General features: G+C 41.8%; 1 protein-coding gene across 11 annotated transcripts in view; it reads right to left on the bottom strand.

Moving 5' to 3' along the window:
* Positions 1-15,428: 15,428 nt before the first annotated feature.
* Positions 15,429-22,245, bottom strand: part of Hnrnpc (heterogeneous nuclear ribonucleoprotein C) — a 34,290-nt gene continuing 27,473 nt past the window's right edge. For 7 of the 11 annotated variants that reach the window (XM_059273676.1, XM_059273683.1, XM_059273679.1 and 4 more), the window contains 4 exons: positions 18,232-18,392; positions 16,585-16,698; positions 16,232-16,413; positions 15,429-16,136 (listed from right to left, as the gene is read on the bottom strand). In XM_059273676.1, coding sequence (XP_059129659.1) covers positions 16,053-16,136; positions 16,232-16,413; positions 16,585-16,698; positions 18,232-18,392 — 541 coding nt within the window. In that variant the 3' untranslated portion in view covers positions 15,429-16,052. The remainder of the gene's footprint in view (positions 16,137-16,231; positions 16,414-16,584; positions 16,699-18,231; positions 18,393-22,245) is intronic. The other 4 variants (XM_059273681.1, XM_059273684.1, XM_059273682.1 and 1 more) reach the window with 2 other exon arrangements.

Genomic DNA, 22,245 nt, shown 5'->3' with positions numbered 1-22,245 from the left:
AGTTCTAAATTTTTTTAAAGATTTACTTTTTATTATGTATACAGTGTTCTGCCTGCATGTATGCCTGCACACCAGAAGAGGGCACCAGATCTCATTACAGATGGCTGTGAGCCACCATGTGGTTGCTGGGAATTGAACTCAGGACCTCTGGAAGAGCAGCCAGAGTAGCCAGATGTCTCTTAAACTCTGAGACATCTCTCCAGCCCCAAGTTTTAAATTTTTAATCTACTTATTTTATGTGTATGGCTGTTTTGTCTGCATGTATGTTTGTGTACCACATGTGTGCCTGATGACCATGGAGAACAGAAGAAGGTATCAGATTGATGGGAATGTCTTTCTGTATGCTGTGAATATGTGTTGCTCTGATTGGTTGATAAATAAAGCTGTCTGGCCAATGGTGAGGCAGAATAAGCTTAGGCAGGACATTCTAACTAGAGAGAGAGAGGAGAAAGCTAGCAGCTGCCATGAGATGTAAAGATATTGATAGCCACAAGCCATGTGGCAAAGTATAGATTTATGGTAATGGGTTAATTTAAGATATAAGAACTAGATAACATGAACCCTGCCATGGCCATAGTTTAAAAATAATATTAGCCTCTGTGTGTGTGTGTGTGTGTGTGTGTGTGTGTGTGTGTGTGTGTGTGTGTGTTTATTGGGACTGAGTGGCTGCAGGACCAGGCAGGATGCAGGAAAACTTCTGACTAAATCAGATCCCCTTGAACTGGAGTTACAGACAGTTATGAGCTACCATGCAAGTGCTGGGAATTGAACCCAGGTCCTTTGGAAGAGCAACCAGGGTTCTTAATCACTGACCTATCTCTCCAGTCCCAACTATCAGTTTTGATCACACAACTCATTTATAACCTTTTAGTGTAAAGTACACTCTTTGATCAACAGAAAATAAATGGGTAGGGGGAAATCTTAGCAACTATCAAAGATGTGACTTAATGCCACAAAAGTGCTATTTATGCCTACAGAGAAAAGATGAAAAGCTCCTTGGAGATATGCATACACACACTCATACATCCATCTTTTGCTAAAAATTTATATTGTAATCTTCATGCTGGCTTGTCCTGGAACTGTTTTCTGCAGCAAAACCAAAAATCCCGGTTTATCTGAGTGAGGTGCTGGTGATTACAGCTGTGCCTGCATCACAGTCACTGTGTGGTCAGGACCCTTGCAGAATGGAGATGAGGAACCTGCCTGACTCCATTTTGAAGGCAGAAGGCCATCATGCTGTATTTTGAAAAATAAGTTTTTATTTACTGGGACAGTTGAATTGCTTTCTGTTTTCTGGAACCTGACCTTCCCCAACTTGTTGTGGAATAATCTTTTTGTACACTGTGAAGATGTGTCTTTGCCAAGGTGCCTTCTTACTGGTTTAATAAAAAGCTAAAGAGCCATTAGCTAGGCAGGAGGTATAGGCAGAACACAAAGGATACTGGAAAGAAAAAAAAGGTAGGGTCACCAGGAGACACAGAGGGAGCAAGACATGCTCGAGGACAAGTGAAGCCATGAGCCATGTGGCAATACATAATTAATAGAAATGTGTTAATTTAGCCAGGTGGTGGTGATGCATACCTTTAATCCCAGCACTTGGGAGGCATAGGCAAGTGGATCTCTGTGAATTTGAGGCCAGCCTGGGCTACAGAGTAAGTTCCAGGAAAGGCTCCAAAGATACACAGAGAAACTCTATCTCAAAAAACAAAACAAAATAAAAAAGAAATGGGTTAATTTAAGTTGTAAGACCTAGTTAATAACAAGCCCAAGCTATGACCAAGCTTTTATAATTAATAATAAGTCTCCATGAGATCAACAAACCAGGTAAACCAATTTAAAAAATATGACACAAATCTAAACAAAGGATTCTCTATAGAGGAAACTCAAATGTCTGAGAAACACTAAAAGAAATGCTCAATATTCATAGCCATCAGGGAAATGCAAATCAGAATTACTTTAAGATTCCATCTTGCGCCGGGCCGTGGTGGCGCACGCCTTTAATCCCAGCACTCGGGAGGCAGAGCCAGGCGGATCTCTGTGAGTTCGAGGCCAGCCTGGGCTACCAAGTGAGTTCCAGGAAAGGCACAAAGCTACACAGAGAAACCCTGTCTCGAAAAACCAAAAAAAAAAAAAAAAAAAAAAAAAAAAGATTCCATCTTGCACCTGTCACAATGGCTAAGGTCAATAACACAGTGGCAGCTCATGCTAGCAAGGATGTGGAGCAAGGGGAATATTCCTCCATTGCTGGTGGGAGTGCAAACTCTTACAGCCATAATGGAAATCAATATGGCAATTCCTCAGAAATTGGGAATCAATCTGCCTCAAGATCCAGCTATACCACTCTTGAACATATACCCAAAGGACACTCCATTCTACCACAAGGACTCATGTTCAACTATGTTCATAGGGGCTTTATTCATAATAGCCAGAAACTGGAAACAACCTAGATGTCCCTCAACAGAAGAATGAATAAAGAAAATGTATTATATTTACACAATGGAGTATTACTCAGCTACAAAAAACAATGACATCATGAAATTTGCAGGCAAATGAATGGAACTAGAAAAAAAAACATCCAGAGTATGAGATAACCAAGACTCAGAAAGACAAACATGGTATGTACTCACTTATAAGGCAATAATAGCTGTAAAGTAAAGGATAATCCACACAGATCCTGGAGGCTAAGTAACAAGGAGGACTGTGTATATGTGTATCTCCATGGGAAGGAGAAATAGAATAAATATCATGGGTGGACTGGGGTGGGTAGGGATGGAAACAGGAGGGATCAGGTTGAGAGGAAGTTACGGAGGAAGAGAGTATCTGGAGAGATGCCTCAAATTGTTGGGCATCTGGGGAGTGAGGGATGCAGAAACCTAGTGAAGTGGCAACTTCCTGAAATCTATGAGAGTGACCCTAGTGAGGACTCCTAGTACTGCAGGATATGGAGCCTGAAAGAGACATTTTCTGTGGTGGGACTGGGCATCAATCCAACCATAAAACCTTTGACCTACAAGCTATCCTTCCTGCAAGATGCACTGGTGACTCAGAGTTTGTGGGAGTGGTCAACCAACGACTGGTCTAACTTGAGATCCATGCCATAAGAGGGATCCTATGCCTGACACTGACTGAATGGCTGGAGACTGGAAGCTGGATATCCCAGAAACCTAAGGTAGAACCAAACATAACTGGCAAAGAAACAGAAAAAGAAAAGAAAAGAAAGAAAGAAAGAAAGAAAGAAAGAAAGAAAGAAAGAAAGAAAGAAAGAGAAAGGAAGGAAGGAAGGAAGGAAGGAAGGAAGGAAGGAAGGAAGGAAGGAAGATCAGCAATGAAATGATTCCTAACAATATTCTGCTATACTCATAGATCAGTGCCTAGCCCAAAGGTCATCAGAGAGGCTTCCTCTGACAGCTGATAGGAACAGATGCAGAGATCCACAGCCAAACATTAGGTTGAGCTCGGGGAGCCCCGTGGAAGATGGAGAGGAAGGATTGTAGGAGCCAGAAGGCTCAAGGACACCAGGAGAGCAGAGCCTATTGAATCAACTAAGCAGGGCTCATAGGGGCTCACAGAGACTGAAGCATCAATCATGGAGCCTACATGGATCTGCACTAGGTCCTCTGTATTTGTGTTATGGTTATTTAGCTTGGGGCTTCTGTGGGACTCCTAACAGTGGGAGTGGGGTGTCTCTGACTCTTTTGCCTGCTCTTGGGACCCTTTTCCTCCTACTGGATTGGCCAGCCTTGATATGAGGGTTTGTGCCTAGGCTTATTGCATCTTGTTATGCCATGTTCAGTTGATATCACTGGGAGGCCTGCTCTTTTCTGAAGGGAAATGGAGGAGCAGTGGATTCTGGGGGAAAGGAGAGGTATGTGTGTAGGAGCACTGGGAGGATTGGAGGGAGCAGAAACTGTGGTTGGGATGTATAAAATGATATAGCAACTTGGAAAATGGTTTGGCTGTTTCTTATGTATTTGCTATGCTACCAGCCAATCACAGTCCACATTTACCTCAGAGAACTGGGAACTCACAGCCCTAAATATTTGTAAGTCTTCCTAGCAGTGTCATTTATACTAAATTCATGACTTCTTAAATAGTTTAGTAGATGTTTAATTACATTTACAGCAGCCTGTACTAGTCCGGGCTCTCTAAAGGAACAGAGCTGACAGAATAAATGCATTAGACTGGCTTACAGAACATAGTCTGGGTAGTCCAACAATGGCTGACTCACAACAGAAACGCTGCAAATCTGATAGTTCAGTCTAGGAAGCTGGATGTCTCAGCAGTTCCAGTCGGCTGCTGGAGTCCTTGGGAGCTGCTGGTCTTCAGTCTACAGTGGAATTCCCAAGAAGCTGGATTTTATGTGAGCTGCAGCAAGAGGATAGGCAAATTTGTGAGGGAGAGTAAGGTAAACAGGCCAAGAGGAGAGTTTTCTTCTTGTGGTCTTTTATGATGACTGCTACCAGCTGTAGCCTAGATTTAGGGCAGGTCTTCCTGATTCAGATATTCTGATTAAGAAAATCCCTCATGGGTTGGGGATTTAGCTCAGTGGTAGAGCGCTTGCCTAGCAAGCACAAGGTCCTGGGTTCAGTCCTCAGGTCTGAAAAAAAAGAAAGAAAAAAGAAAAAAGAAAATCCCTCACAGGAGTGTCCAGCAGCTTGGGTTTTAGTTGACTCCAGGTGTAGTCAAGTGGACAACCAAGATTAGCCATCAAACAACCCAAAGTAACAAACAACTACTGAGACATGTAACAACTTGTGTACATAGCCCCATTATAGCAAAATAACAATGATAAGGTTCTTGGTGGATTCCAGGGTTATGGGGTAGAGAGTGGAGTGTGTGTGAAAACACATGGGATCGTGTACATTTCTTTGTGGCCCTGCAACATTCCCAGTGCTGACTGTGGAGGTGGCACATGAATAACTTGAGCAATCCACAGACTCTGCTTAAAGGTAAAGGAATTTGTTAGGGAGGAAGACTCACTACAGCACAGGAGATTTATCATAGGGTCCTGGAAGTCCAAGAAACAGTCCAAAACTGTTCTTCTGCCTGGGTCCCTCTCAGCATCCAAGCCTATGAGGGAGCGAAGAGAGTGGCATACATGTGTCTCAGGTCTTAAGGGTAGCCCTGAGCCATGCCCCAGTGGCAGGTACTTCAAGGTCATAGTTAGGTAGGACAGTGACCTGCTATATCTCGAGGGGTGGTGCTTCAAGGTCATAGATAGAATAGGTATTCACTATACATGAACCTGCACATGTGAAATGTTCACAGCCACACACATTCATGAGTGCCTGTAAAAGCTGATGAAGCCTGACTAAGACCTGCAGTTGCAAAGGTGAAGGACTGACTTCTCTATCTGGACAACTTCATCACACAGAATTAGTTATCAGCACTAGAAGAAATGGGACAAATGACATATAAGGAATTTTTTCACACCATCTCCCCAACTTCTCTGTAAATCCACCATTATTCCAAATAAAAGGTATCTTTTAGAAAAGGGCCAGGCTGGAAAGTTGGCTCTGCCATTAATAGCACATACTGCTCTTCCAGAGGACACAAGTTCAGATCTAGCACCCAATTCAGTCTGCTCACATCTGCCTCTAACATCAGCTTCAGTGAGTCCAAAGCCCTCTGCTGACATACTCATACACAGGTACACATAATTAGAAATACTTTTCAAAGCAAAGTCTGTTTTGTTGCTTTGAAGCAGCATCTCAGTACAGTGTTGTGGCTGGCCCAGGGCTCTCTATATAGACCAGGCCAGCCTCAAACTCACATAGATCTGGCTACTTCTGCCTCCCAAGCACTGGGAATAATGGTGTACATTATCACACGACACTTGGCAAAAACAAAGATTTTTTTGGTTATTTGGCTAGGGGTTTGTCTATCTTGTTGATTTTTTCAAAGAACCAACTCTTTGTTTCACTGATTCTTTGTATTGTTCTCTTGGTTTCTATTTCATTGATTTCAGCTCTCAATTTGATTATTTCTGGGCATCTATTCCTCCTGGGTGAGTTTGTTAAGATTTTTTAAATGTAATATATCATCACAAACTTGACAGCAAGGCTGAGAGAACCCACGGAGATAAGATGAAGCAATACTCTATGTCTCTATAATTTCATTTTGTTTTATCTGCAGTGGAAATAGACATGTTCAGCTACACAACTCTAGAATGCTCATGGCTTTATAATAATAGTTCAAATGCTGATTAGCAGAAGAATGAATTTACACAATGCTATCCTATGAACAGTAGCATGAACAAACTGTAACATACAACAATGCAAATGAACTGTACAGATATTGTTGAATCAAAGCAGCCAGGCTCAAATAGTATCGTATTAAAGTCTGGGCTTCTCTATTTCACTTATGTATAGCTTGAAGATGTGCATAACCATTTACGGTGACAGTCGGAAAAGTAGCAACTCAATGGAAATAATGAAGTTGGGGCATGGGGAGGTTTCTAGGACAATGTCTCACTTCCTTATCAGAGAGGTATTTAAACAGCCATGTTCATTCAAGCTGTAATTTTAAGACATGGCAATTGTATACTATGTAGGTATATTTTAATTTTAAAGCTGCCCAAAAGAAGATTGGGCTTTGAAAGTGAGCTTTAAAGGTACTGGCAGGTTAACTGCATTGAGCACATCCAATCTTTCTTAGTCAATACCCCTTCCTTGCCATTCTTAAGATGTGGCATGAAGGGCTGGAAAGACGGCTCAGTGGTTAAGAGCACTGGCTACTGTTCCAGAGGTTCTGAGTTCAATTCCCAGTCAACCACATGGTGACTCACAACCATCCATAATAGAATTTGGTGCCCTCTTCTGGCACGCAGGTGTACATGTAGAGCACTCATACATAAAATATTTTTTAAAATGTGGTGCCAGGCAGTGGTGGCGCATGCCTTTAATCCCAGCACTTAGGAGGAAGAGGCAGGCAGATCTCAGTGAGTTCAAGGCCAGCCTGGTCTACAAAGTGAGTTCCAGGACAGCCAGGACTGTTACCCTGTCTTAAAAAAAAAAAAAAAAAAAAAAAAAAAAGATTTCTGGCATTAAAATGTGGCATGCATTACTGAGGATTTTCTTGGAAGCTGGTATTAATATCATGAAAGCAAGAGCTGTAAAACTCATCTCTATATACCTCTTCTAGTTTAGAGTGTGTGGGAAGGCATAATAAACAAGAACAAAACATAATAATGTGGATTAGGAAAAAGATGGGGCTGGAGAGATGGCTCAATGGTTAAGAGTATTTGTTACTCTTGCCGAGGACCCAGAACTCACCAGGTGGCTCACAGCAACCTGCAACTCCAGGATATCTGGTACTCTCTTGGCCTCCCTTGGTACTAGGGATGCACATGGTCAGCCAGAGGGCTTATTTGCATCAGGTGGCGTAACTAGTCAGCCAGACCCAACTGCCAGTCTGTCTTAGCCAGGCCTTAGTGTTAGCTTTACAGTCTGTGACTGGCTATTTACTTTGCAAGCTTCAGGAGGGTTTGGGTGCCTGAACACTTGCTGCCTTTTTTTTTTTTAATGTATTTTTATTTTATGTACATTGGTATTTTGCCTACACATATGTCTGGGGGGGGGTCAGATCTTGGAGTTACAGTTTTAGTTGCCATGTGGGTGCTGGGAGTTGAACCCATGTCCTCTGGAAGAGCAGTTGGTGCTCCCAACCACTGAGCCATCTCTCCAGCCCCCCCTCCCCCCACACACACACAGGATTTTTCCGTGTAGCTTTGATGCCTGTCCTGGATCTTCTGTAACCCAGGCTGGCCTCGAACTCACAGAGATCCACTTGTCTCTGCCTCCCAAATGCTGAGACTAAAGGCATGCACCACTACCGCCTGGCCTATAAATCTAATATGGTTCTTCCCCGCCCCCCCCCCCCCAGGGTTTCTCTGTGTAGTTTGGGTGCCTGCCCTAGGTCTCACTCTGTAACCCAGGCTGGGCTAGAACTCAGAGATCTGCATGGCTCTGCCTCCTGAGTGCTGGGATCAAAGGCATGCGCCACCACCACCCCACTTGCTGCTTTTGTGTTGCAGAAGCAGCTCTGCCTTATCAGACCTCCTGTCTTGGACTAGCTTCGTTTTTTGTGTAGTGCTTTGCCTTTAGCTCCAGGAGGTACAACCCTTGGTAGACTCTCTTCCACCAGGGGAGATCTAGCAGCATCCCCATGTCTAGAACACCTTCACTGCTCTTCTGTTCCAACTGGGAATAGTCTTCCTACTTCTCTCCCTCAGAGTGTGACTCAGGCATGAACTCAGTGAATTTCCTGGTGCTTTCTGGTTTTTGTTTTTGTTTTTGTTTTTGTTTTTTTTTGTTACTGTTACATTTATTCATTGTATGTGTGTGTGTGCACATGGGTGCATGTGCACATGTTCCATAGCTTCATGTGGAGGTCAGAGGACAATTTGTGCTGGCCTTTGTTTACACCATGTGAGTCCCAGGAGTTGAACTCATATCATTAAACATCATGGCAAGCACCTGTACTGAGTCATCTCACCCTAACTTCTGTTCCATTAACTATTCTTCATCTGAGTCCTAACCTTGTCCTGAGGAGCCTGCAGTCTTCATGTAAACCACAGCTTATTTTGCCCTCTGTCTCCATAGGTCTTGGGGAACAGCATCCTAGCTGCAATTCGCCAGGAGTCTACATACCTGTGAACCAATTTCCTTTCTGGTCTATCGGACTCTTTAGTATCACTCCTCATTGGCACTTCCATACCCTTGTTTCTCCCATTTTTCTTAGCACTTACGGCAATTCTCAGTTCTCTTCTTGGTCAATAATTGATGTTTAGCAGCTTCAGAATAGTTTTTATAGGGACAAGGGGCTGGCTAAAGAAACCCACCCTGATCCTGGAGCCCAGAACTAGGGAAAGATGGCTCAGATTAAGGCAGACAGAAACACAGTTTGGCTCAGTCAGATCAGAGCCATCTCTGCCCCTGGCCAACTGACTTGTGAAACCAACCAATCACAGAGCAGGAGAGTAGAACCCTGGGGCCCCAAGTCAACCCCTGGTTGAATCCACCCCCAAGACATCCTGTGTAAACTGCCCTGCCTGGTCAGTTAAAAAAAAAAAATGCTGTTCTCTCTACCCAGTTACTCTCCTGGACTCCTTCCCAAGTAAATCTCTTTCTCAAAAGAGTTTAGAGTGTGAAGATCTTCATTCACTGGCATAGAGAAGATCTTTACTGAGATGTCCCTCAGTGGACAAAACAAGGGAGAGCTGAAAGAGCAGAGCAAGGAGTAGCTGAACAGATTTTTGCTAAGACGTCCCTCAGGGGACAGAGCAAGAGAGAGCTGAAAAAGTAACACTTTCCTCCTGAGCCAGAGGAGATTGCTACGTTTCTGCAGGGGCTTCCCCTTTTGCAGAGTGAAGCCAAAGCAGCAACATCTTAGGCTGGAGAAGCAGAGCTTTGCTAGGAAGCCCCCTTAAGTGGGGGCTGAGCAAAGCTCAGCTGTAGCAGCTCTCCAGGAGAGAAGACCATCTCCCATCACACCAGGTATATCCTGACTTTGCTAAACAGTCAGGATACCCTTTCCTGCTGAAGCAGTTCCAGGCCTGACTTTCCCAAGAAGTCAGAAAAATTTCCCTTCCAGAGTTGAAATGTTTATTTGTAGTTCCAGCCATCAGAGCTGTGCTAAACAGCTCCAGGTGTCCAGGACACCTTCAGGGCAGAGCTGTTTTTCTGAGCAGCTCGCGACGCCTCTCCTTCTTGCGCTGAATTGTCTCCTTGCAGTTCCAGCCATCAGAGCTGTCCTAAGCAGCTCAAGGTATTGTCCAACTCCCTAGGTAGTCAGGACATCTTTCCCCAGAATTGTTGCAACAAATTTACTTACATTGTGGATGTTGAAACCCTGGACCAAACCCACAGAATTGCAACCATTTACTTACAGTTTTAGCATAAGTCATACACACATATGGTTACAAAACTTTTATCTCTTTCTTTTTTCCTTTTGGGTCCCCACACCCCCCAAACAGGGTTTCTCTGTGTAGCTTTGTGCCTTTCCTGGAACTCAACTCTGTAGCCCAGGCTGGCCTTGAACTCACAGAGATCCACCTGCCTCTGCCTCCCGAGTGCTGGGATTAAAGGCCACCACTGCCCGGCTTCTTTTTTTTTTTGTTTTTTTTTTTGTTTTTGTTTTTGTTTTTTTTGAGACACAGTTTTTCTGTGTAATGGTGCTGGCTTTCCTGGAACTTGCTTTGGAAACCAGGCTGTCCTTGACCTGTCTCTTGAACTTAGAGATCCTCCTTCCTCTACTTCCCAAGGGCTGAGATTAAAGATGTGTCCCACTACTGCCTGGCTCTTTTCTCATTAGCTAGGCAAACAGTAATAGCTAATGTCAGTACAATGTCTTTTTGTGTCTATGTCTGATAACATAGACCAGAACATTTGCTTTGATCTGAGATTGACACATTGTATTATAGCTCCTGGTTCATTACCTTCTCCCCATCTTTTGCCATCACTGTTGTCAAAGCTACCACACTACCTTGCTTCTGGCATGCCTACTCCTAGGCACTTGGCTCCTTTATAATTATGTTCAGACAACGTCTGTATCAGTCTTCAAAACATAATCACAGAAGTTCTTTAAAACCACTCTGGCTCTACTTTTAGGATAGTAACAAAACAGCCCACACAGCCAGGATTTTGGTGTCCTGGTTGTCTGTCCAACCTCTACCAAGTGCTCCTTGCCTTTCCCTGTACCCTTTACACTAGACTCCTTCTCTCTTGTCCTGCGCTTCCCTTGTTCTTGCAACTTTGGTTCCTCTTTTGTTTGTGATCTGTATTTCAATTTTCCAGGGAGTCTATTCTTTTTCATCCTTGGCTGTCCTAGAACTTGCTCGGTAGACCAGGCTGACCTTGAACTCAGAGATCTACCTGCCTCTGCCTCCGGAGTGCTGGGATTAAAGGAGTGCACCAGGGAGCCTGTATTCTTAATGAGGGCCAATTAGACTTATTTTATGTGTATGTGTGAGTACTAGTATGTATATATGTATGTATGTATGTATGTATGTATGTATGCATGTGTACCTTTAGAGCCAACCTGGAGCCACTGTATCAGAAATAGCCTGGGTGCTGGGATGAGGTATATAAGGCTTTCCCCATTACTGAATAAACGAGTCTGCCATGTTGACTCCGCACCTCTACACACACACACACACACACACACACACACACACACACACACACACACGTCCAGCAACATCACTTTGTGTGATGAATGTGGATGAGTGCATGTACCATGGCACACATAAGGTGAGAAGACAACTCCAGAGTCGGCTCTCTCCTTGCACCTTTATATAGGTCCCAGGAATCAAACTCGGGCCATGAGGTGTGCAAGGCAAGTGCTTTGGGACATGTTTTTCGGATCACACCGGTGATATGCAGGAAGTTCACCAAGGCTATGCCGTATCAAGGACTAGCAGAAAGTTAAGTATAATAACCAATACAGAAATAGTTTTAAGAAAGGCGATGGAAGGTAAGATACTGTTCTTTTATTCCTGAAGCAAAACCTACTATATTATAGAATTTTCCTGTTTTTGAAGACAGCCATGGCTGTCCTGGAAATCACTGTGTAGACCTGGCTGACCTTGAAAACAGAGATCGCCTGCCTATGCCTCCCAAGTGCTGGGATTAACCACCACCCAGCGAATTTAGCTCTTAAAACCAGCATTTCCCAGTAACATGTTGGGTTCATGAAATATCATAATCCTGAGGTAGAGAGAAAGATGTGGATATTTCCTGGAGGCTTCATCTATAGCTGGAAAACCATCATTGCATTCAGACACCATTTTTTCTTTTAAGGCTGAAAAATTCATGGGCACTCAGGCGTGGTGGAGAATGCCTTTTTAAAATGCCAGCACGGGCTAGGCGGTGGTGATGCATACTTTAATCACAGCACTGAGGAGGCAGAGACAATTAGATCTCTGTGAGTTTAAGACCACCTTCTAGGGTCCAGGGCCTAGGAAACTATCACAAACTACAGTCACGAAGTTATCTTTGAAGATACCATGTTTGCACTGTCTGGATTAACCAACACTTGTCCAGGAACATCACAGTAGTTACTGGTACCATGAAGTAAATATACACAACTTAAAAACTGATTCAGTCACAACGCATTTCAAAATTAATTTGTTCCACTGTCACAAGATTTCCTCAAGTCTCAAGAGTTGTGAGCAAGCCAGGCGATGGTGGGGCACACATTTAATACCACCAGCACTCGGGAGGCAGAGCCAGGTGGGTCTCGAGTTCGAGGCCAGCCTGGCCTCCAGCGTGAGATCTAGGACAGGCATCAAAACTACAGAGAAACCCTATTTTGGGGCTGGGGAGGATGGGAGTGATGAGCAGGCCAGGCAGTGGTGGCACACACCTTTAGTCCTAGCAGAGCCAGGCAGATCTCTGAGTTCAAGGCCAACCTGGTCTATAGAGTGACTTCCAGGACAGCCAAGGCTACACAGAGAAATCATCTTGAAAAATCAAGTGATTGTTTTCTATACTGTATTAAATATTTACTGACTACGAGGCAGACTAATAAACTATGCTTTTACCAGCCTTTAACTGACTTTGTTAAATTTTATTTCTCTATAGTTCAACTAGCTAAAAAAATACATTTTTTTTTTTTTAAGAAATCTTAACATCAGGGCCAGGAAGATGGTTCCATGTAAGAAAAACTGCTTGCAATAAATGCCTGATAAAACTGAGTTCAATCTGTAGAACTGATGGAGAACTTACTTCAGTAATTCTCCCATGATTGCCAAATGCTCAAACATGCCACACTCACCAGTAAACAAAATTCCAAACACAACACTAGTACTTTAAGCATAGCTTGACCTCACTACTGTTAGCAACAGTGGTCTTTTTTATACCATAGCTCACTTAACAATTCCTAGTAATTCTCCTTCCATTATATCCTTTCCAGTTCACAATCATTTTAACTTATCCAGTTCTCTGTAAAAACTGAAAATGAGACAGAAATGAACAAAATCTTTGAGTCTCATGATTTTCTCCAAATGGAAATCTAGTGATAACCAGCTTTTGAGCATTTTAACTTGACAAATTTCAGTCTTCTCATTTCACTGATACCAGTAGTCAAGTATCCATAACCAACAGGTCCAAAGAATGGTCTCCAAAATATAAAACTATGCATTATCAGCAACTTGATAGCAACTTAGTGCCAGTGTGCAAGGGGCATGCAGGAAGCTCTTGGTTAAAGTCTTAAGCCTTAAGGCGAGAAGAAAAGGTACAAGAAACTCTTTTCTATTTTGCCTAACTTGGTGATACACTTCTATAATCCCAATGTAGCAAGAATCTTAAAAATTCTTAATAAAATCAAACCTGAGTCAGGTACTGGGGTGAACGCTGAATGATCAGAAAAGCAGAACAAGCTATAGTAACCTCACCTTGCCAATTCCTCAGCTGATCCTGTTTCCTCAGACTGGATGCCTAAAATTCATTTTATTCAATAGTAAAGTTAGAATAAGAATAGATTTTTTTTGTTTGTTTTTCGAGACAAGGTTTCTCTGTGCAGTTTTGGTGCCTGTCCTGGATCTCGCTCTGTAGACCAGGCTGGCCTCGAACTCACAGAGATCCGCCTGGCTCTGCCTCCCAAGTGCTGGGATTAAAGGCGTGCGCCACCACCGCCCGGCCCAGATTAGTTTATTAGGGTGCACAATATCTTGGGGAACACAATACCATCATATACCAATACTTGGTTTGTAAAAGCAAGAAGATTGAAGTCATCCTCAAATGACATGGCTTGGACTACATTAGATTGTTTTAATCCTGATGTTAAAATGATCCCAAATTCCCTTTAATTATGTGATTCAAGCTCCAACCCCTGCCCTGACACCATCATGCCCACTGGTCTGCCACATGCTTTTCTAAGGTCCAGGTTGAAAAATGGACCTAGAGGAGCTGGAGATGGCTCAGCAGTTAAGAGCATTGGCTGGTCTTCCAGAGGAACCTGGTTCTATTCCTAGCACCAACATAGTGGCTCAAAACTATCTAAAATTTCAGTTCCATGCGATCCAACACCTTCACACCAATGCACATAAAATTTTTTAAAATAAACCTACCATCTGATCCAAGTCTTAATACCATTTACCTCCTTCAAACGAACTAGGCTGGTGAGAGGACTTAACTCAGGGTGAGGGCTAGGAGAGCACTCCTGTAGAGTAGTACTGGGTGCCACACAACCACTGGAACTCTATGGGGATAATGCCCTCTTCTGGCCTCAGTAAGCCACCTGTACTGCACATGTGTGTACAAACAACCCAGATTCATTTAATCTGATTCATGTTTACTATGCTAGACCTAGGACTCTGAACGCCAACAGTCTATCTAGGATGCCGAGGCCTAGCATATGCAATGTTACCATTAAGATTAGAGAGGTGTATACACTGATACTGCTAGTGATAAATGAAGAGTAGGCGCACTCTATTACTTCTCAGATTTTCTATGTGCATTCTTGGGGGAATTTTTCGCCTGAAAATACAATAACCAGTACCAGAAATATAAGCTAATAAAGTGGACACTCAATTCTGAATTGACTCTGCCTCAGCATCTTGAAACACCAACAGCTAACAGCACATTTAAACATTTTTATTTATTACCACCTTAGGCCTGATACCTTCTAAACACCTAGCTGATTACTCAGAACAGTTAAATGTATAAAGAGTTCATATTAAAACCCAAGACCATACCAAGATTATTGGAGGGAGAGAGACCGATAAATAAAAGCCATTGTGTATTATGTGCACTGGGATATAAGGGTAGACCCTAGCTCAGCCTCCACTTTCTACTAAGTTTTTATCATTTGTTACATAAAAGAGAGAAACATTTGTCCACAGTGCACAGGATGAAAACACAAGCTTGCACTGTCTGTTATACAGAATGACATCTTTTTTGGGAAATAGAAAGTCTGTGTTCATAAAGAACCAGATTTTTCATAGCCTTCTATGCAGAAAAATAACAAGAGTAAAAATCACAAATAAACTGGGTCTCAAGACCATACATGTAACAAAAGCCTCCAAGCCTGTTCCTACCTTTAGCCTCAGTCTAATCTACCAAGTGGGTAAAAGCTAAGAGTACCTTGTATGGATACTTACAGCCCTCATTATATTCTCAGTTCTCTGGAAAGCAAATGCTAATATAAAGGAGTGAAGATAAATACTTTTCTATTTTCAGTAACTGAGGCACAGGCCAGGAATCCAATAAAAAATAATCAGGCTTCTAAATAGTAACTGAAACCACTCCATGTCAGAATTATTTAAAATTAACACTCATATCGAAATGATTTTTATTTGTATATATTGGTACGCATGATTATGATGCCCAAGAAAATTGTATTTAATAAAACCTAAGATTTGTGGTCGATTAAAAAAAAAGCAAATAACTGTAATAAAAAAAAAAATCAATTTTTTTTCCTTCAAATTCCTGGTTTAATAAGGAATTGTTTATTTTGAGAAAAAGATCCCAAACATCAGGCTGTTCACAAAAATAACCCATGGTATTAACTTTAGAAAACAAATATTAAGACTATTACACTATTTTCCTGTAAGATGCATTTGACATGCCAACTCTCATTCACAAAAATACATGGTTACATTCGTGTTGAACAGCCCCACTCATGTGAGGGAAACACACACCTATAATGCAAAGCTGCTCTCGGGGTTACAAGTAAATGAGATGCCTCTGCAGTTAGGGAAGCAACTACCAAAATCATAGGAATGGGAAGAACTGTACTCCCTGCATAACAAGAGATAATTTTGGAGACAGTTGATAAAAACCATACATCTTTTTATTGTTAAGTCAAAGAGGTATCAAAATTAAAAGCAAAACTTACAAGGTAAGACTTAACAAAACTACTAAGGAGCATCAAAGGAAGTGAAAATGGAACTAGGCGCAGGGCAATTATGAATCAATGAAACAGGAAGGATAAGGAGAGGGTGAACAGTGAGAATGTGCTGAAGTTCTAGGGGAGAGGATCTGCTGTTACTTTGATCTCTCACAAGCGCCTAGGTAAATGAATAATGATTTCTAAACTCCACTATGTGCTTAAGAGTCATCCTCTCCATTGGCGCTGTCTCTGTCATCCTCTCCTTCCTCAGCCTCTTTTTCATCATCCTTGATCAACTCCAGCTGTGAGAAATAGACAAATAAGGTGGAGTTAGAGGTTACCCCTTGTATCCCTGGATCCCAACCCCCAACTTTCCTTCCTTTCCCAAGGTAATCACCTGGTCATCCCCCCGATCTTCATTGTCATCATCATCCAGCAGGTCACCCTCCTCAGCAGAATCATCTGCACCGGCCTCAGACTCCATCTTCACATTAGTCTCATCTTTTTTCACAGAGGCACTGCTCTGCTCTTCTTCAGACTTTTCATTCTTCATCTCTACTGGGGATGAGAAGGACAAGTCTGTCCAGGGGCAAGTGTTGCCCAAAGGATATAGACAACTCTGATTAATCAAAGAACAAATAGTTTTCCGAACAAATTAATGCCCCTCCCAAACACCCCAATTTGCAAATATGTTAAACTACCTTAAGAAGATAACCCAATTTTACTTGAAACAAGCAGTAAGACCATTACCTGCTTGCTTGCTTTGTTCCTTTTCAATTTTTTCCAGGCTTTCCAGCAGAGAATCCACTTTTTGCTTTATCTGAGTCAGCTCCTTCTTGATGGCCTGAAGGTCATCACCTTTCACTGTAACAAATACAATGTTAGACTTGAATAAAACATAATTTACAAGCTGATGAAAATGTTCTTTCTAGGGGCTGGGCTTGTGAGTTGATTCTCAGTACACAGGGGGAAATTGGTTTTTTTGTTTTGTTTTTTCTGTGTAGCTTTGTGCCTTTCCTGGATCTCGCTCTGTAGACCAGGCTGGCCTAGAACTCAAAATGATCCGCCTGCCTCTGCCTCCCGAGTGCTGGGATTAAAGGCGTGCTCCACCACTGAATGGCAAATTGTTATGTTAACAGCTACCAAAAAACCAAACTTAAAGGATGCAAGAGGTAACAACTACAACAGTAAGTTACAGAGACCTTTTTTCTTTTTTGGTTTTATGAGACAGCATTTCTGAGTACCCCTGGCTGGACTCCAACTTGGAGATCCGCCTGCCTCTGTATCCCAAGTGCTGGGATTAAAGGAACGTGCCATCCCTCCACCTAGCTAAGTGAAAGTCTATCTTCAGTTGGTAAATGATTAAAATATGTTATAGTACTACTGTAACATATTCCCTCCACCCAGCTAAGTAAAGAAGTCTATCTTCAGTGCGTAAATGATTAAAATTATGTTATAGTACTACTATAACATAGTCTCCAGTCAAAACCAGGCTGGCCTTGACCTCAGAGATTTATTTATCTGCCTCTTCCTCCCAAATGCTGGGATCAAAGGCGTGCAGCACCACCACCACTGGTACTCAATCTGAAATTCTTAATGCTCTCTTCTCTTTTTCCCTTGTTTTTGTGTTCATGGGTAAATCAGAGGCCAACATCAAGTGTCACCTACTATTGCACTCTATTCTGGAGGCCTCTCCTGGAATTGCTCTTTAGACCAGGTTGGCCTTGACAGAACTGGGAGGTCCTCCTGCCTCTGCCTTCTACGTGCTATGATTAAAGGCATATGCTACCAGCACCCCTTCTAGGAGAGAACAACAGGGTCTCACTACGTGCCTGACCCTGCCTCCCTAATGTGGGGACAAAAGCTATCATTACACTGTTTCCATAATTATTTTTGAGAAAAGGATCCCTCAATTAAACTGATTTTGCATGGTTAGGTGGCCTGCAAGTCCAGGGCCCCTCTCAGCCACCCCAGAGTTAGAACTGAACTTAAGGTACTCTGCCTTTTATGTACGTACACTTGGTATCCAAACTCAAGTCTTCATCCCTTGCAGTACAGTAACTTTACCAACTGAGCATTTCCCCAGTCGAACTATTCAAGTTCACACTCATACATTAGTTATGTCAACTTATTATATATAATATCTCTAATTTAAAAAAAGGGGGGGGGGCTGGAGAAACAGTGAAGTTTGCTACTCTTGCAAAAGTTCTCATGGGAGGTCAGTTCCCAGAACCCATGATAAGTATTCACACCTACAACTCCAGCTCCACAGAAATCAACACCCTCTCTGACCTCGATAATCTCCCCCACATACATATACACTTAAATAAAGACATAATTTGGAGGTGGGAAGCATTGCACAAAAACACACCATAATAAAAGTGAAATAACACTTACACTTTCCGGACTTAGATGAAGATCCCCGTTGTCCACTCTTCGAATTGAATCCACTTTTCCCCCTTCGAGAGGTGTTTCCAGAAACGCGCTGGCGTTTAGAAGGTACCACAGCTCGGGCAATCGGAGGAGGAGGAGGAACACGTGCTGGGTAACTGTACATCCTATTGAACAAAAAGATAAAGTCTTTCTTATAATAGAATTATCTGTTTCAGTTATTTCTTTTTACTAACTTGGTATGATTCAAAACTGCACTCTGATGAAATAACACTGCAGCTTCTCCAAGGGGAAACACCACATCATGGACTTGACTGGTTTGTTTCCACTATGTGGAACTTTCAACACATTACTTATAATGAATTGCTTCTCATCTTATACTTAAACAATCCACAAAGTCAAATATAACACTCAAAAAGTACTGAAATTTACTGAGTCTGCAAACAGGTATTCATTTTTAATTAAGTCTCTGATCACTCAAACATAAACACTGCTACTAGTTACAAAGTCCTGCAAATACGATTTTTTTTCACCTACTTGAAAAAAAACTATCATAGGATAGGTGAGACAGCAGCACATAAAGGCATTTTCTGCCATTTGATCTTTGGAATTTGGGTGATAGAGAAACCCAAATGTTGTCCTCTGTCCTTTATATACAATGGCACCATTCCCCACCAAAATTGTAGAGATAGCTTACTACAATTATTTAATGTGTGCACATAGGAATGAATGCCACACCATACTTGAGGTCGGCTGAGCCAGCTTGGTGGAATCAACACTAGTTGTATTTGTTGATTTGAAAGGTAAGTGTCACATTACTTTCTCCAGCTCCACTATCTTTAACCAATAGTAGTCCCATTTAATTTCAATTTCTTTGGGAAACTTTTACTATAGCTACTTCTTTTGGGTTTTAGGATGCCTGCGAATCCCTGAAACTTGGATCTTAACGTTCTCTGAATAATAATTTAAGAAACATACTTGGGGTGGCACGTGTCATTAATACTGGCAGAGGCAAGTGGATCTCTAGAATACTAGCCTGGTCTACATCGTGAGTCCCAGGACAGGAAGCACTACACACACTGAGACCCTGCCTCAAAATATCAAACCAAACAAAAACAGGTAACAACAGTCATGAAAAACTTTTACCTGAGTTTTCCTGAACTCAGAATGAAATTGCTTAATTTCTTATCTAGAAATCATGTTTTCGCTTTCTAAATTTGCTAGTGCAAATACACTTTTAATATAGGTCTACTCGTGTATTATCGGAAAAGAAAAAAACTACAGAACATTTCATTAATTATCTCTTGATGTATATAACCTCTTTAGTGCAAACAGACCAAGGATAAACAAAAATTGTAAGGTCCTTTTCTGCAAAGGTAACCAGAGTGATGTTTCAGAACTAGCATATTCTGTAGATCTGCTACACATTAGAAACTGTTCAACAGTCAGGATGTGGTGGCTCACACCTTTAATCCCAGCACAACAAAGAAACCAGAGTCATACAAAGAAATCCTGGAGGGGGGGGGGAGGAGGAGAAGGTAGGCAAAACAACTAGAAAGAAACCCTTCAAGAAACTTTTTCTTCCATTATTTTGTTGTGACTTGCTTTTGTTTCTTTCATTTTATGGGAGAGGTGAACCTCAATTTGCCATCCTTTGTCAGCTGACTGCTGGGATTACATGTGAACCCACCACTGTCATTTCTGCTATTTCATTCAATTCCAGTCACCTCAATTTGAATGACTTGTGTTTGAAGTCATTTGCTAAGCAATACAGCTAAATAACCACTACTCTAACAGTGTTCCTTATACGTAACATAGTAATGGAGAGTTAAAGGTATGTAAAATAGGGCTGGAATCCTCAGGAGTTTATGCATACACATCATCTCTTATAATGGGCTTCAGCAGCCACAGGGACCTTAGAACCAATCATGCCAAGATATTATCTCTAAACAAAAATATTTCAACATGAAATGCTTTGGGAAACTAAATATATTATGGTACACATTGTGTGAAAAAAACACAAGCCAAGTGTGGTGGTGCAAACTGACATGAGTAGCTAAAATTCTTAGTGCCTGAACTCAGTCAACAGCCAAAAAGCCAGGGCACTAGAGTGAAAACATGTATTATATATAAAATAGATTAGTTCTGCCTTGGAAGTCTTTCAGGGAGACTACTTTTAAAAACATCATTAATGTTAATTGATCACGACCATTTGTTATACAAGCTTTTCATGTTTAACCTTGGAAAACCAAGAAAAGCAGAATCAGATGGAGCTGCCAAACAAATCATTTGGCACCACTGATCTTGCATATATAGGGCCTGTCATGTTGAATCTTTGTAGTACATATGTTTAAATCACTGTTATTTTGCAAGGCTTCTAAAATCCTGGCTGTGTGTATGTATTTTGTTTTGACTTGCTTTATTTGATGTTGGTTTGGGCAGCCTCATGTAGCACAGGTCTACCAAAGATCCTCCTTGCCTCAGCCTCCTCGATGCTGGCATTTCAGTTTGCACCTATAGAAAACATTACTAATATAGTTAAAAACTAAGCAGTGTCTATTTTCTAACTTGATAAACCTAATCTTGCTGGTTGGGAAGGGGACATGAACAAAAAATAACCATCACAAATAGAGCTTTGTGATCCATGTTATATAAGGCTGCTAATGCAATACTTCCTGTCTTTCCTGCTGTGGTATTTATGCACATTGTGCATGATCATCTGATAAATTTCATTGAAGATAGGACACTTATCACTCTGAATAGAGATTGAGTACACAAGAACAAGACAAATTTGATTTTGTGTTTTTTTTTTTTTTTTTTTTTTTTTGGTTTTTTGAGACAGGGTTTCTCTGTGTAGCTTTGCGCCTTTCTTGGAACTCACTTAGGAGACCAGGCTGGCCTCGAACTCACAGAGATCCATCTGCCTCTGCCTCCTGAGTGCTGACATTAAAGGCGTGCGCCACCGCTACCCGGCCTGTGCAATCTTTCTTATGCTTTTCCATGACAATGTGTGATTAGCAATATGTACCTGCTATTTGTTCCCAAGTATATTTCAATATTCAATGTAAGCTGTGTTCTAAATTCTCAGTCACAGTTATCTACTTTTCCATTTGCAGCATGTTTAAGTTACTTACCTCCTTTATTTTGAACATTATATCACCTCACAAATAAAAACTCCTTCCCTGGGGAGTACGTAAAGGTTTACCATTCGTTCTAAAGACCCAATGACAAACTACAATGCACATCTACAGATGAGTTTATTAGTTGCAGGGAAGATGACAGAGACTCTAAAACTACACAGGAAAAATTACACCAACACACTGAGCCCCTCGCTATCCCTTCCCCAAGACCCCAGGCCCCATGCAATTAGAACAGAATAACATAAGTGGCTGGGGAGGCGGGGTGCAGACTCATGTGAGGGTCCTAGTATCCTCCTCATCCTTTCCTTCTACAAGGGAAGATCAAAGGTCAACCAGGTATTTAGATCTTTTTGAGAGCACTGAACTCCTGACACTGTTGAAGGTAAAAGTGTGCGTTTACCATGCCCAGCTACTGTGTACTTATTAATCCAAAGTTCAAACACTGTATCCACGTGAGGCAAAGCATGCCTGTATAGCTAGCTGCTCTGGAGGCAGCTGTGATGGGAACCCAGACTAGGAAACCCTTCCTTAAAATATTTATGTTTTAAGAAATATGATTAAATTTCCTGCTACCTGTCTTGTACTTAAAGCAATTTCACCTTAAGTATACTTCTACAACAATGGATCAATGGATCCTGCAGTTCTGTATGTTAAAAAGTGAAAGTTAAGCATTTCAAACATTGTCACCTGTTAATAGTGCTTCACTAGTCCAAAAAGACAACAGCTTGTGACTTTATTTTAAGCACCTTTCTCTTTAACACATAGTTGTAAATGCCCATCCAAAGACAAAGACGTGAGAGGATCCTAATAAGACCACTCTGGACTATAAAATAAATGAGCCTTGATCCAATATAAAAAAACAATGAACAAAGGTTTACTT

The sequence above is a fragment of the Peromyscus eremicus genome, chromosome 9, assembly GCF_949786415.1.
Source record: "Peromyscus eremicus chromosome 9, PerEre_H2_v1, whole genome shotgun sequence".
NCBI classification, from domain to species: Eukaryota; Metazoa; Chordata; class Mammalia; order Rodentia; family Cricetidae; genus Peromyscus; species Peromyscus eremicus.
The sequence above is the reverse complement of the archived record's forward strand: the minus strand, read 5'-3'. Positions and strand labels throughout refer to the sequence as shown.